This window comes from Atractosteus spatula, chromosome 2, assembly GCF_055471065.1.
Source record: "Atractosteus spatula isolate fAtrSpa1 chromosome 2, fAtrSpa1.hap1, whole genome shotgun sequence".
Classification (NCBI taxonomy): Eukaryota; Metazoa; Chordata; class Actinopteri; order Semionotiformes; family Lepisosteidae; genus Atractosteus; species Atractosteus spatula.
The window spans coordinates 44,587,853-44,603,561 of NC_142707.1; the positions used below are offsets into that span (position 1 = coordinate 44,587,853).

Sequence of the window (15,709 nt, forward strand, 5' to 3'; positions counted from 1 at the left end):
TAACTTTCCAGTTCTGATATATGGTTGTTATAATATATGTGTATTATATAAAAAACAGTTTATGCAGTACACATTGCTACTTACGTGAATTATTTCAACATTTGTATCTTAACAGCAACTCCAGACCAGCGCACATACAGTGTGCTTGTTAACTGTTACCAAATGCAGTTCCTAGAACTGAAATTTCACTATGGATGGTATCTTCGTTTGGGGATTTGTAAATAAAACGCATAGACTATAAGAAACCCAATACAATTCCCTGAAGAGAAGAGATGTAGAATACGTCAAATTTAGCATGGATTCATTTCAGCAGAGCTTTGAGTGTACACCAGGGGTCGCAGCAAAAGTTTTGCTTTCCTAAGTCATGAAAAACCACCCTCTTCGGTGATGGAGTAGTAAGTGACGTCACGAATTATGCGACAGCTCTCGGAACCATAGAGGGAAACTAGAAATGTGCTTACATTTCAAAAACAAGGAAGTGCAAGTGTACTTCTATTTAAGTCTGTTTGACCGTATAATACAACATTTAAGACGGGTCCTATAAACACACCATACATACAATATGGTGAACGACGAAAACTATTTGAGAGTGGTAGCTTAACTTTCCGAACTGATATATGTTAATGAATGTTGAACTGTTTTAACTAATTATGCAACTCGAAGAAAAATTAACATCTCTTTGAAATGTGTTAGTTATTCTGATTTACTTCCTTATTTATTCTGTGATCTGTTAGGGACTTTCTAAATTAGAGATGCTCTTTTAAACATCAGATACTTGCTGGTCATTTACAGTTTTAGGATTTCGAGTTTTGGCTCAGTAGTTCTATCGTCAATATTAATTAAAATAAAAAATGCTGAACGTACCATCTCAGTCCTTTCCAGCTGCCAGCTCCCAGCAGCGAGTCTCTTCATCTGGGAGAAGTAAGGTAAGTTTAAGGCTTATCGTTAAAATGTGCTTAACCGCTGGGTTAATTTATTAAAGTAATATTACTTTGCTGTGATGTATGTAAACCTATTTAATCAATGTGAACATGATTAGTTCTCGATGGGTGTACAATAAGCAATAAGCAAGTAGTAATTATGAAAACGTAAGTCGCTCAGTGTAATTAAGGAGGTGTCCTGAAGATTATTTAACGCGTTATTACAGATCTTTTATTCATGTTTGTTAAAACGTTAGCACAGTTTCCTTTCAAGTATCGTTTACATGTGCTGTAAATCTAGGGTGCCCACTTGGCTCTCCTTCCTCCATTCTTGTCTTGTGCAAAAAAAAATCACAAAAAAACTTACACCGACAACGCAATATACCGTTTATCACATGTAGTAAATGTCCGAATACTGCAAGTACATTTTCTTAGTTTTTATCTTTTATAAAATTTTTGGCCACATCCCTATTAAAGCAATTCCTTATTAGAAAGTGACTCTTACGGAAATGCACTGTTATGGGATAATCAGTAGTGTCAGAATACCACTCCCATACAAACAGTACAAGTTGTTCAATTTAAAACTGCTTTTATTTGTAAAAGAGGTATGTACTAATACTTGGTATAATATGGTTTAGTTAAGACACTGGCTTTGTTTTATTGCCTTGAAATGCATAAATCTGGACGTTAGGTCAGCCCATCCTTTATTATTGAAGGAACAGGTAACAGGTTTATTCCATTGCTGAAAAGAAAGGAAACAAAACGTTTTGGCTGTGGAGCCTTCTTCAGGTGTAAGGTGTGACTACTTGAACTACTTGACCTACTTGAACTATATTATTTAAGACGCACTGTATTACATATTCATAGCACAAAGTGTTTAATAGCTTTGCATATTTTCACTCTCCAAATGATTACATTAATTAAAGAAATCAGTAGGAAACCCTATAATTGTCTGTACTGTAGTTATTTTAAATATTATATTATTTTAGGCTTTGTTGTATTCAGTGAGATGACATAAGGATTAGTTCATTTTTTCATGCTATCAGGAAACACTGTAGCTTAATTTGATATTTAAACTTACAGAAGTTCCCATTTTATCTGTTGTTTGTAACTGAAATTTGGGGAAGTACAGTCTGGTTTGTAACTGCAAGATACTGTGGCTAGAAATCACTTAGCCCAACCCCTGTTATTCTTTTAAGGATACTCACAGACTTCCCAAAGAAATTAATTGCATCACTGTTTAGGCACAATATTTACTAATGCTTTGCAATGAGAATTTATGATCATGCTTCTGACATCAGCAGAGATTTACTAATCTAATAGTGTGCTTTTGCGATTCCTTCCTGTGGCCTAGTGTGATACCCGCTCTCGGGTTTCAGACATCAGTGAGTTTTCAGAGTTTGATCATATGGCACTGTGTATCAAAGTGTGAGATGACAGATAAGGAAGACATGTCTGGTGAAGTGTGTACATTAGAAAGCAACAAAGGCACACATGGGGGAGCTGTGCCTATAAGTACATTCTCTTAATTTGATCCTTGTCCGCATATTACACGCTATGTGTACTCTGTTGCCCAAACATTTTGAACACATTTTCAATGTAAGATTCTCTAAAGGGTTGTCATTCACTTCTTGAAACTTTTCTGCAGTGTAGCCTACTTTATTGTAATGTGCCAAGAGCTTCACACCGTACACCGAAAGCTTAGATAAATCAGTTGTACAACTGCATGTCATTATTTGCAACAATGACCAAAATACAGTGTCAGGTAATTAGTCATATGCAATTAAAATATGCTTAATCATATAGTGGTGCATCACTGTCTGCACAGCCATTCTGAGTTGATCACTGCAAAGCTGAGTGGTACAATCAACTGTCAAATAGATTATTGTTCTGTCAAATATCACTTACTATAACTGTTGTTTGACGCAACATGTTTTTTTTGCAAGATTTCTGAGCTCAGTTTTCAATTACCGCCTTCATATCTGAGGCACAAAATCATTGTTAAAAGACAAGAACATGTGGAAACTGTCCTTCTGTGTCTGTTCAGAAGATTCATAGAAAAGTGCTCTTTCCTACTTGAGTTGTTTTGTTTCTGTTGTTGTGTGTGCAAGCCTGTGTCTTCAATTTGTTGTATTTCCCCTGTTCAAGATGTTGGAATCTATTATTGCTTTTTATCCCAGTGTCATCCTGAAATAGGACTTGTCTCCAGAAAATCAAGAATGCGTAGATAAGAAGAATGACAACGATTAATTGATTTTCGTCCTTTTAATGCAGATATGTAATTCTTTTAGTTTTTTGTTTACTTTTTCTGCATTATATTGTTTAAATCTGTATGAGACTGGCTGTGTGTTTTTTTTTAATCGGATACCCTTTATTCCATATTAAGACTTGTGTGTGTAAAGGTATCATATGCTGTCATAACTGGAAATAATGAGCAGCCACTTATCACAGGACTCCTGGACAATCTGTCGAATTTCAAGCTGGACGAGCTTAAAACTGTTCTGAAAAGGAAGATTCCGCTGTTGATTCCTATGGAAATGTGATATCCTTCTAAATTGGAAACACACCATGTTGCTGTTCATGTTGTAGTACTAAACCTTTTCTTCAGTACATTCCCATTATCAGCAAGTGCAGCTCTTAAAAACCCTGGGTACACAACATTGTGCTGCGAATGCTGTTTTAAAGTTTTTTTGATCTATTCAGTCCTTTTTACACTGGTTGTACACTTCTGCACTTTTTTACACTTGGGTGGTGAACAAATCCGGTAATATTTCTACAGAACTAAGATCAGGAGACTTGAGCAGTGTATCAGTATCAAACCAAATATTTCTTTGTGATTCAAGTGACTGGAGATTTAGTCTGGTAGTGTGTTTAGAACTCTTATTCCCAGTTACACTTTGGAGACCTTAACTTTTGGTTAAAAACCACCATTTGGTACCATACCAAAATGTTCTGTACATATCATAATCTACAAATAACATTATTAGGAATATTAGGTTCTCTATGTTTGTTACTATAATTATAATTAGGGCAGCATGGTTAGCTTTGCTGTCTTATTGTGAACCCAGTGGAACCCTGGGTTCAGTTCCTGGGGTGTTATTTGCAAGGGGTTTGTATGTTCTCCCCGTGTTCGTGTGGGTTTCCTCCTAGTGCTCCAGTTTCCTCCCAAGGTTGACAGAGATAGTGGTAGGTTAATTGTCTTCTAGGAAAATTGGCCCTGGTGTGAGTGTGTGTGTCTGTGTAACTCCCCTGTGATAGACTGGCGTCCCTTCCAGGGTGTATCCTGCCTCGCGCCGGGATCCCTGTTGCTTGCTGGGATAGGCTCCGGTTGCCCCTCGACCCTGTATTGGATAAAGCCATTAGAAATGGATGAATGGAGTGAGTGAAGAATGAATTAGAATGGATGTTCTTTAAAACACTCCTGGGCTTTTTAATTGTTTTGTATTAAATAATTCTTGTCTGTTTGGAAGGTTCCTCTGAAGCCCGGTCGGAGTTTAATGGACTGGATTCGCCTAGCAAAAAGTGGAAAAGACCTAACAGGCCTCCGAGGGAAGTTAATTGATGTGACAGAGGAGGAGCTGGCATCTCACAACAAAAGGGATGACTGCTGGATCTGCATACGAGGTGACTGACAGCTTTTTAAAATGTATTAATTTGAAGCTTGCACAATGGGTGTGTGCTCATTTGCAGGGGGGAACACTGAGGCTGTTTCCGTTATGTATGAAGACAACTTTAAAAATGGATCATTCATCCTGATTCAGTTTGATTTTTGGATTAGTTTTATTTGAGTGTATTATTCTAGTTACCAGTTCCAGCATGCAAGCAACTTGAATTTTGCACACATGCAAATGCAGTCAACGCATGGGAATGCTTTCAAACTACTTCATTTGTATTTCCAGGGAAGACAGTCCCGTACCTATGCACGATTTCTACAACTGTGTTTTCATATACAGTATAATTTAACATTTGAATATTTGATTCTCTTGAGTTTTCTAAAAAAAATGCAGAATACCCCCAGGGTTCTAAGATTAATATAGAATTTTGTTAGTATTTAAAACAGTTGTATGTATAGCACAAATGTGTCAGCACAAAGGTTCATGTTGTTCTGTTACAGGGCCTGTGAGGAGAGACCTTGCTGTGTTTGTATTTTAAAACCCACGGCCTCGTGTACTGTCCTGATGCAGGTTTTGTACAAAATATCATTGATTTCTAAACAGCAATTAATCTTCTTCTTTAAAAGCTACATTTATTAAAGTGAACACAAGACAGCACATTTTTATTCAGGCAGCAATTTATCACTGCCTTTAAAAAGGAGCTACAGTCATAATAGAAATAAAGTATTTGTCATTAATTATCTGCTGAATTGCTTCATAATATTTTTCATCATGACCTGGAGACATTTTCATTTTTCATGGTTTTTGGCTTCTCTGTGTTGAAAATGAAGTATATGTGTGTATGTCCTATATGAATCAATTACTCGTATTTGTTAACAGTGCGTAGAGCTTAAATGCTCATTATTCTTTGCACCTCTTGTTTCCTGTAAGAAAGTGTTGTAAATAGGCTTTACATCAGCAACTTCTTTGTGTGGATTTTGTTTGTATTACCTTTCATTTTCATAAAGGCATGACCGCCTTCAGAATAACACACTTAAACACAGTGGTAGCGAACTCCTGTATATTTCAGTCCTCAATTCTGAAGGTTTTCTCAGTATTTCAATGACAATAGCGGATAAGCGTTCAGAGAAAATACACTCGTGCAGGCCTGTGTGTGAACCCCTTATAATAAAGGAAATAAGTTGAATTCTGCCATTTGAGTTTTTCAAAATGATTTTTGAACAAGAATTTCCCGTGACTAGATGTTATTTCATCTTTGAGGTGGAAAGCAGCACACTGATGTCTTGTCCAGCACTTTGTGATGGTGCTCACCATTAACAGATGTGTGCAAGCCACCTGAATGAATCCCTGCAATCCCTGAATCCCTGCAATTTCCCTTCTCAACAGCAGATGGCATATTTTCACTTTAATAGCGGTAGTGCTAAACTGAGAGAAGAAAAACCTCTTTACTCTTTTCTCACAAGAGAATGAGTATTGAATCCATTCATGTTTATGATTTATAAGAACTTAATATGCGTGGTTTATTTTCAGAAAAGGACATTGAGAGCATTGATCCCACGGAATCAATGTTGAGGAATATTAGTCAAAAGCCAACAGTGTTTTGAGCGTTTCCACTCCCGAATTTCATAATTTCATAATTAGATAATTTCATTCATCACAGCTCTCTAGAGGTGTCATTCATTAGCTCCCTCCATTATGTCTTTTAGTAAGTGAGTTTATGTCGGTTGGTTAACATGCTGAAGAAGCCTTCACTGTTGCAGGCCTGGTGTACAACGTGAGTGCCTACATGGAGTACCACCCGGGGGGAGAGCAGGAGCTGATGAGGGCAGCGGGAGCAGACGGCACAGACCTGTTCGATCAGGTGCGTCACCCGATCAGACCCGCACAAGCAGACTCTCCTCATGCTGGCAGGAGAGCGCACACTTGGCTTCTGATTTATGGGTGCTGCCTTTTTTTTTCCACTGTACGTTACAGTTGTAAGTAATCGGTGTCATTTAACGAGCTTCGCACCGCATCGCTCCCAGGTCTACATGAGCTTCAGGAAAGCACCACTACCAGTACTGAATCTTTACAGTGGCAGCAGGCCGCCTTCCATTTTAGCACAATTCCTTATGTTTGGTTGATATCGTAAACATTCACATGATTCATTCATATGGCTCTCAATAATTTATTAAACACAGAAGAGAAGATTTCTGATTTCACACTTGATTTTAGACCTAAGTATTTTTTGTTCTTTTAGGTGTTGCCCTTATAACTGTAATATTCCTCATAGTGCTCTGTGTATGTGTAAGACACTTGTCTTAATTTTGTTCTAGGTGCACCGCTGGGTTAATTACGAATCCATGCTAAAGGAGTGTCTTGTGGGCAGAATGGCTGTGAAACCTAGCACAGGATCTAAAGGTAATATATCTGTAGATATTAGATTTTTATAAATTAAGGGAGGGTGTATATAGCTTTTTATTCAGTTAACATTTTTTGTTGTTAGGACAAAACTAACTGGCTTTGTCTCTTTTTTTTTAATGACACAAAGAACGAAGAATAAAAATAAAAACACACTGCAAAAAGTCGTTCCCCTTTCTTTACTACTTTCTAGTTAGTGTTAAAATAAAGTAAAACTTATATACGTACTGTAAGCTTAATGGAGAGTGTATCGATAAACCTGTTTACTTAAACAGCTGGCTTATTGACTTCACTGGGAATGATGATATTATTATTATTAAATGTGATTTAATGATTAATAATTAGTTTAGTGTATGTTAATGGTGAGTATCACCTAACACCTTGATCACCTAGATCTTTGGCCATTATGACAGCCTCAGGTGAGGTGATCGGATAAGAGACAGTTGTTTACACATTGATATAATGCCAATTATTAATAAAACAACAACATTTATTTTATATAGTGCCTTTAAAAGTGGCTATTCAAAGCTCTTTATAAAAAAAAAGTTAAAATTGTTAAAAAACTTACAGAATAGGGTATTTTAATGGGAAGTACGAACACTTAGCTGTATTGAAAACACTTTACTGTATTGAAATTGCCCAAGTCTATTGAATGCCCAAATGTGTCCTTCAGGTTAGACCAATTGTTTAAACATTACAGTTAAAAAATAGTGTGTCGTTATGATGTTTAAGTAAAACCGCATTTCTTAGGTTTGGTGAAGTTCTTGAAACATTGGTGTAACCTGCATACAGCAGATTTCTGTAATTTAAATATTCTAACATTAATGAAGAGAGCACATTTCTTCATTATGGTAAAGTTCAAGCAGGTACTGGATGCAGCTTATTGTTTTTTCAAGGTGGGCTGTTTAGTACCTTGCATGATGTAAATGGCATATTCTTTTTAAGGGACCATAAAAGGTTTTCTTTTATCAAAAGTTTTTTATAACAAGATTCACAAAGTAAAACTGAATTTGCTATGACGTGAAGGCCATGCAAGGTCTCGGTAGCTTGTCAGCATTGCATGCAGAATTTTAATGGCCTCATCTGCTGTCTGTGTCGTGCTTCACTGAATAATGAAAGACTGTTGCTCAGTGGAATTTGCTGTCTATCCAGACAACAGTCTCCAAAATGCCCCATAGGTAAGTTATGATGAAGGGCCAATCTCCATTTTGGGGTTATTTTATCTTAAAGTGAAAACAGGTCAAGTGTTTTCTTTCATTGTAAATTATTGGTGTATGCATGTACAATCGGAAAACCCCCAAAAATGGCCCCATTAGAAAACAAGGAAATGCTTGCATGTTTGCTAATATAAACGCCAACTGTAAATGAAAATGTTAACGAGTGTTCAAGTGCAACTCCTAAAGTTACAATGAATTTCATGTTAATACATATACCAAGCATGGAAGCAGGTAACTGGCAAGCCACTGCTTTTTCAGTCTTCATTAAGACTATTTGTAGGTGAATCATATTTCTGAAATGTAATGGGGTATATCTGCAGAAAGTTCCTATTACAGTCCAGTTTATTTTCACCTTACTTTTCTACCTGGAGTTCTGCTCCTATCTCTCAGTCAAAGTCAAAGCATGCCTGTGATGTCATCTTCACAAATGGTTGTAAAGGGTTATTTTCTCTCCGTCACATTTTGGTAGCTTTGAAAAGGCATATTAAAATTGGTCACTAAAATGTTTAGCAATGAGAACAATAAGCGGAAGTATTGAGTTCTTAAAACGGCTTTTATATTTACTTTTGATGTTTTGTGTAACTCATCTGGAAAAGTTAATTTTGTCTGTATTGACTCAGAGTGCTTCATTTAGTTCAGATCATAGCTGAACAAAAATCTCTTTTCTCCACATTTTGAAGTTCAAATCTCCTTTTGACTTTTCAAGTTGTTCAGCTGCTTCACAGTGTAGTTGTTTCAGGTGTGTGTTGTTCCTGAGGATTTCTGGCTTGGCTGAACACTGTTGTCTGTACCAGCACTACTTATTTTCACGTGGTAAAATAAATGTTTGTTAATGAAAATGAAATAGTCCAAAATAAAGGCTATAATCGTGTCTTTCCTTGGATATAATTAATGCCTTTTGTTTTTGCTACTTGAGGAGACAGGATTAAATTAATTTTAAACTTGAGAGCTAAGAATGTTATTATACTTTAAGAGACTCATCATGTTATATTCATCAATGGTTGTTGCATGGCAGCTCAGTCATGTTACCCAAACCTTCTTTTATGGAAAGGAAATCACCTGGGGGATATCTTTATAATAAAAGCTGATTAGCACTTCTGAATTCAATGGGTACCATGAGGTTTGAGATTGTCAGACAGTGGCTCTGATTGAGTTAGGTATGACTCTGTATTCGGGCAGTTAGAACAACACAAGGGCAATACGATTAAAATAAAAATATAAAGTTATAGCCCTAAAATTTGGAAATGAAGTTGGCTTTATTTTAATTTATTTTATTTCTCAAATAATCTTGAAGCAAAAGCAATAATCAGGGAAGCAAAAGATGACAGGTCTCCTTTATATTTTTTGATGATGTAATTTATTTGCTTACCTACTGTATTTTAGAAAATCAAGACTAAGATGACTGAACATTTTGACAAGTGACTTTTGGTAATTACTCTTCAGGAGATTGCATTTCTGTGTTACAGCTTGCATGTAATTAAAAAATTTCAGCTTTATTGTAAACTGTAAATGGATTAACTGCCTTGCCTGTAGATAAGTGATTTTAATTAACCATCTAGGTTAGATAATCTGTTGGTTATCTCTGTCTTTCAAATACATTTACAACTTACCGCCTGTCCTGAAGAAACAATTAAAAGACATGCTGTAGTTGGGTGTCTCACTGGAGTGAAAGTGAAATGGAAAGTGTAAAATACATTCAGTTAATGACAATTTTCAGCTATTTAGTGTTTTATAATGACCTTTTTTATAGCCTAGTTCTTAACCCAATAAACTAATGTTAAATCGTAATTTACTGGGCAGAATGTAATAATTTAACCACAGTCTTGTTTTTAGTTTTTAGAATTTAAACTGTATACCATGTAGTCAAAATACATATGTATACATATATAGTATATAAAACATACAGGTGGATCAATCTCCTATGCTATGGGTCTTTTGTAACTGCTAAATAAACTAACTTTCTACTTTGAAACTGCATAAAGTCATCCTTGAAAGTTTGTGAGCCCTTCAAAGTGGTCATTATTTTAGATATTATAAAGATATATGAACTTGAACTCTTAATGAATATATTGAATGAATGTCCTAAATAAAGACTTCCCACACATAAAAAGGGATTCGAACTCATAGATTATTAGACTGTGATATTTAACAAATCACCAGGTATTCTTGTGTGCAAAATCAAATGAATCGGTCAATAACTTTAGCAGTTACGGCACCTCCTTTAGCAGCAATAACTACACAGTTGCCTCCTATAACCAATTATCAGTCTCTGACATCTTGCTGGAGGGATTTTTTCCCCACTCCTCTTTACAAAACTCCACCAGCTCTGTGAGGTTTGAAGGATGTCTTGCATGAACAGCTCTCTTCAGGTCCTGCCACAGCATTTCAATAGGATTCAGGTCAGGGCTTTGGCTTGGCCATTCCAGGTCATGGAACCTCTTCTTCCTAAGCCATTCTTTAGTGGACTTACTTGAATATTTAGGATCGTTATCTTGTTGAAACATCCACTTTGTGCCCAGCTGGAGTTTTTGAACTGATGGCCTGATATTTTTCTCAAGAATCCCTTGATATTTCTCAGAATTCATGATTTCCTCAATGATGTCAAGTTGCCCAGGGCCAGAGTAAGAAAAACAGCCCCATACAAAGACACTCTCACCACCATGGTTGACAATAGGGATATGGTTTTGTTGGTGGTAGGCTGTGTTGGCTCTTCGCCAAACATGGGCCCTCTTGTTGTGCCTAAATAGTTAAATTTTGGACTCATCTGTCCAGAGAACAGACTTCCAGAACTCTTCGGACTTGTCCAGGTGGTCTCTGGCAAACTTCATAGGGGCAGCTTTGTTCTTTTTTGACAGAAGAGGCTTCTTCCTGTCGACCCTTCCATAGATGGCATTTCTGTTCAGGGGTCTTCTTATTGTTGATCTCTGCACCACTATTCCAGAGACAGCTAGGGAGGCTTGTAGATCTCTGGATGTTATTTTAGGATTACCTTTTACCTCTTTTATTATTCTCCTTGTGGCCCTGGGTGAAATTTTAGGAGGACGTCCACTTCATGGCAGGGATGCCATGTGTTAAATGCCCCCCACTTGTATACTGTTTGTCTAACAGTGGATTTATGGAGTCAGAGTCTTTTTGAAACGGCTTTATAACCTTGCCCAGATTGATGAGCATCCACTACCTTTTTCCTCAATTCTTGTGATGTTTCCTTAGTTCGAGGCATGATGCTAGACTCGTAGGAAGAGTAGCTGACCAGCTTTCTTGCAATTACAGTGGATATAAAAAGTCTACACACCGTTTTTGAAATTGCAGGTTTTTGTGATGTAAAGCCAGATATCAAGATAAATCATGTCAGACATTTTTCCGTCTTTAATGTGACCTTGCAACCCACAAAATTCAAGAGAAAAACAAATAGATAATTATTAGGAAAAATAAAATAATTACAACACCCTGGTGGAGGAGCAAACATAAATGCAGTGGATATATAATTAGCTTGTTGATCCTTGTTAAGGATCTCAGACACACATTACTTGATGGAGGCCGTGGTGTTGATTTCCCTTTGTGTAAAGTGTGAACTGCCTCCTGTTCTCAGTTTTAAATGCATTTCCACATAGTTTCCACTCGTGGCCTTTGATTTGTATTTAACTATTTATACAACCACATGGCTGGGTAGCTTGTTCCACACTATCACAACCTTTCTATAATGGGACACAAGACTTGACTTGCTTTGTAAAATAAGATTGCCTTTGGTCTGGAATGGCAGCTTTTTTCTACCCAAGCTGCAGAGCAGTTCTCAATGAATATGAAATTGTGTTTCAAAATTAAGCAACTTGACACTTGGAAATGTAAATTATTGAAGTTGGACATGTTTAAGTTTTGAATTCTATCAGTATTCAATTCATTAGGGGCTTTTTACTGTTCATATTTTAAAATTGTAAAAATATATTTATGTAAAATGGAAAGCATTTATTTTGATGATGCTTTTATTTAAGAAAATATAAGAGCATATTTTATATTCTTACAATCTTACAATTTTTGGCTTTGAATATAGTTAATTACTGATTTATTCTAGTAATAGGGGTTTCATAACGGCAGTCTTCTAGTGTGAGCTTACATAACACAATCATATTTGACTTTTTTCTTTACAGATTCTTCAAGTGCAAAGGGACAGAAGCAACCCGTAATTGGTAATTATTTTTAAACTTTTAATGCAGTACTCTGTGGTATTGAAGACGTTTTATTCATGTATGACTCATTTATGATTATAGATTATTACCATGTGCTAAAACATTTTCAGAACAGTTAATAATTTTAATACCTCACCGATCATTTAAATTACCATGTCCTTCATCCATAATTTCCTATAAAAGCAAAGTAGAGAATTGGAGTCTTCACTATGGATGTTCTGTAGGCTTTGGAATTGCTGTTTTTTACATTCAAGCACTACCTTTAAAATTTCACTTTTATCTTTTCTCAGGTGTCCCTATAGTAGAAGAACCTGAACCTTCTTCCAAAGACATCACTCCTAGGTAAAGTTTTTAATCCACAGCATTCCAGTCATCTCATTTTCCTACTATAGTCTGAAGTACATTTTTATGTTTAGTTTTAGTATGACTTTTGTGATATTATAGTTGAGTTCTCTTCTGCACTAGGTAAGTAATGAAAGGACAAATGATTGCAGGTTAGCTCTCCAGAAAGACAAGCATTTAAGTTTTACTTTTTCCACTGCAGAGATGACTTCTCAGAGTGAAAGTCTTCAGGTCATGTTTTACATCATTATGTAGCTTAGTAATGGTATGATGAGTCTGTAACTGTTCCTGTTCTGGTCTCCACTTCCATGGAGGAAGGTCGAGAGGATGTGAAATACCACCTACTGTTTGTTGTTGAAGGAAGTTTTACTGGCATCCTGGATGACGCCCTTGGATGAATTAAGTACTACCATCCAAGCAGGCTAGGTAGGCCGAATGGCCTCCTCTCTCTTGTAGGCATTTTTATGGTCTCATGTTTCCCATCCTCTTATCCCTCATTGTTGCAGAAGATACTATCTCTTACTGCAGTTAAGGCAGAGTAGAGGTTTTAATTTTTCTAGAAGGAAAATTTTGTTGATTGCAATTAAGGCATGCTTTCCAGATTTCATAAGTACATGGAACCTAACATTACTCACTTGTTTGCTTCAAGATTAGTGCTTGTAAAACAGGTGTAATCCATCCTTTAGTACACCTGATTCTAAATGTTTAAACTACTGATGATTTGCATTTTTAATGTTAGGTCATACTATTTCTTATTTCTTCAAGCAGTATTTAGTAGGCGTACATCTTTATGTACAGTATGTTGTCTTTATGACTGCAAGCTATTTGTGAGCTTTTTTGTCATTTTATAAATTCAGTTTTATTTGACCTTATTTTACTTGCACATCTTACATGACTGTTTATTTTAGTTACTCTGAGTAAAATTTGTAGTAGATTTTCTGTGTTTTAAATCACCCTGGATTAGGGCATCGGATATAAATAAAGAGCGGTAATAGTAAAATGAAGATTCACTTTCTAATATTAAGACAACTGATCATCAATCAGGCCTGATGTAGCATATTACATAATTCACACTTGATAAAGGAGTAGATTATTAATCTGGCCAATTGTGAGCCTATTAAGAAAACCGGACATGGAATGTACATTGATATGCACAAATGATCCTTACTAGTGACTTGTAAATAATGAATTATGCCTATTCACAAAATTATAATTGCCAATAGCTTTAGCAGTGCTTTTGTTAAATTATTGTTCTCTGTTTACTACCGTTTATGATATTTGATGAAGTTTTGTTTCAGATACTTTGTTTTTCTCAAGAAAACCTGAGAGCTCTAGATTTCAACATTTTAATTTTTTTCTATGCTCAGTTTGAATATGCAACCAAAACGTTTTATTAGAATTTGAAACAGAGAGCTGTTTTTTTTGGCAAAGACATATGTGCATGTCTTGACCCAAGTTTATTCATGAGGTACATTGTCGTCGAGCTCATTGTGCTCCCTGTAGGTTTGCTTCACATTTTCATCTGAGGAAAATGGGAGGAATCACGGTTCTTTGTTGGTGCTGTGAAGATTAGACACGAGCAAGCTAATGACATTGTGACTAATACAGAACCTGCAGTGGATGATAGCTGTTAACTGATGGTCATTTGGTCATCTGAAAATTGTATCATTGAACATGTGTAAGATTTTGTAAAAGCTTTCTTTTGCAGATTTTTAGAAAACAGAAAGGAGAAATAAAAACTGAGACAACTCAATGATCCAAAGCCAGTTTTCATAATTCTGATGTCAGTGGCAAATCAAAGGTCATAACTTGGTTGCTAAGTTCCAAAAACTCACAGAAGAAATTGTTAACGTTCAGGGGACTGTAGAAAAAAATCTGTTGCCATGGTGACTTCATATTTGGGAAATGCTGATTTCTCTATTATTTTGCTTACTGTCAGCCAATTTGTCACAACCTTAATAAGTTAAGCTTTTATTCATAACCCCTGAAAAATGTAATTTACAGACATTAACAGTGTATGTAGTTATGATGGATTTTAATGATGGAGCTGTTTGTTCTATATGTAGAAAACTTTAAGCAGCTGCTGCTCTTCATACTGAACATATCTTTTATAATTACGTTTACAGTAGTCAAAAGGTTAAAAATTTCATTCCAACATTAAAACACGTACAGATTCCCAAATGCATAAGATTAACAAAAATACTTAATTGAAAAAATAAATCTTCCACACATAAGTAGCGTAATTTTTGAATGTTTCACCTTGTTTAATATCCTCATGGCTGGCTGACATGATCTTTTATTAACTGACAGCTGTTCCCAATGTCAGTGTTAGAGCTTACTGCCACATTATTAATAATAATTAAATTACTTTTAAGCAGACATATATTCGGTATCATTAAAATCTGTCTTAAATCATTGTCTGTGAACAAGTCTTAGTTTTAAAATAAAACACAAAACAAAATCTACCTCCCTCTAAGTTTCTACTTAAAGACTCCTAAATTATGGTTCAACCACTGTAAGGGGAGCCCTGTGCCACAGGGCTTTGACTGTGTCTCACTGTTGGCCCATTAACACCATGGATGCTTTGTAGAGGAAGCATTGTAGAGGCAGACATACGTACAAACTCAAAAAAGAGCCAGTAAGCTAGTATTGCAATTAGAAGTCCTGGAACAAGTGAAGGCCATCCTTACTAAAGATATGTACTGATATGTGAATCCATTTTGCTCTCTGTAATGAGATGCCTTTGCATGGCCTTCACATTTTGTTGTCAGACTGTTTGGTGGTTCGCTTTAGTTAGCTGCAGCTATTATTACTCACCTACAGTACATTCAGAGGCAAAGCAACACCCAGATTCAGGACAGAAGTATTCAAATAAAAAGTTAGGACAGAAGATAAAGCTTGGAAAACAGTAATTGGACAGCTGCCGGCCTGATTCCATGGTACCCTCTTGTGGACTGGAGGGTATCTGGCCTCTCATCCATGTAAATACACCAGTGATGAATAAATAACCATTCATCCATTAATCACAGTAT

General features: G+C 36.1%; 1 protein-coding gene across 1 annotated transcript in view; it reads left to right on the plus strand.

Moving 5' to 3' along the window:
- Positions 1-430: 430 nt before the first annotated feature.
- cyb5r4 (cytochrome b5 reductase 4) overlaps positions 431-15,709 on the plus strand; it is a 71,872-nt gene continuing 56,593 nt past the window's right edge. Inside the window, exons 1-6 of the mRNA XM_088905298.1 lie at positions 431-926; positions 4,391-4,544; positions 6,295-6,395; positions 6,850-6,934; positions 12,297-12,335; positions 12,626-12,677. Of these exons, the coding sequence (XP_088761424.1) occupies positions 852-926; positions 4,391-4,544; positions 6,295-6,395; positions 6,850-6,934; positions 12,297-12,335; positions 12,626-12,677 (506 nt within the window). The 5' untranslated portion in view covers positions 431-851. The remainder of the gene's footprint in view (positions 927-4,390; positions 4,545-6,294; positions 6,396-6,849; positions 6,935-12,296; positions 12,336-12,625; positions 12,678-15,709) is intronic.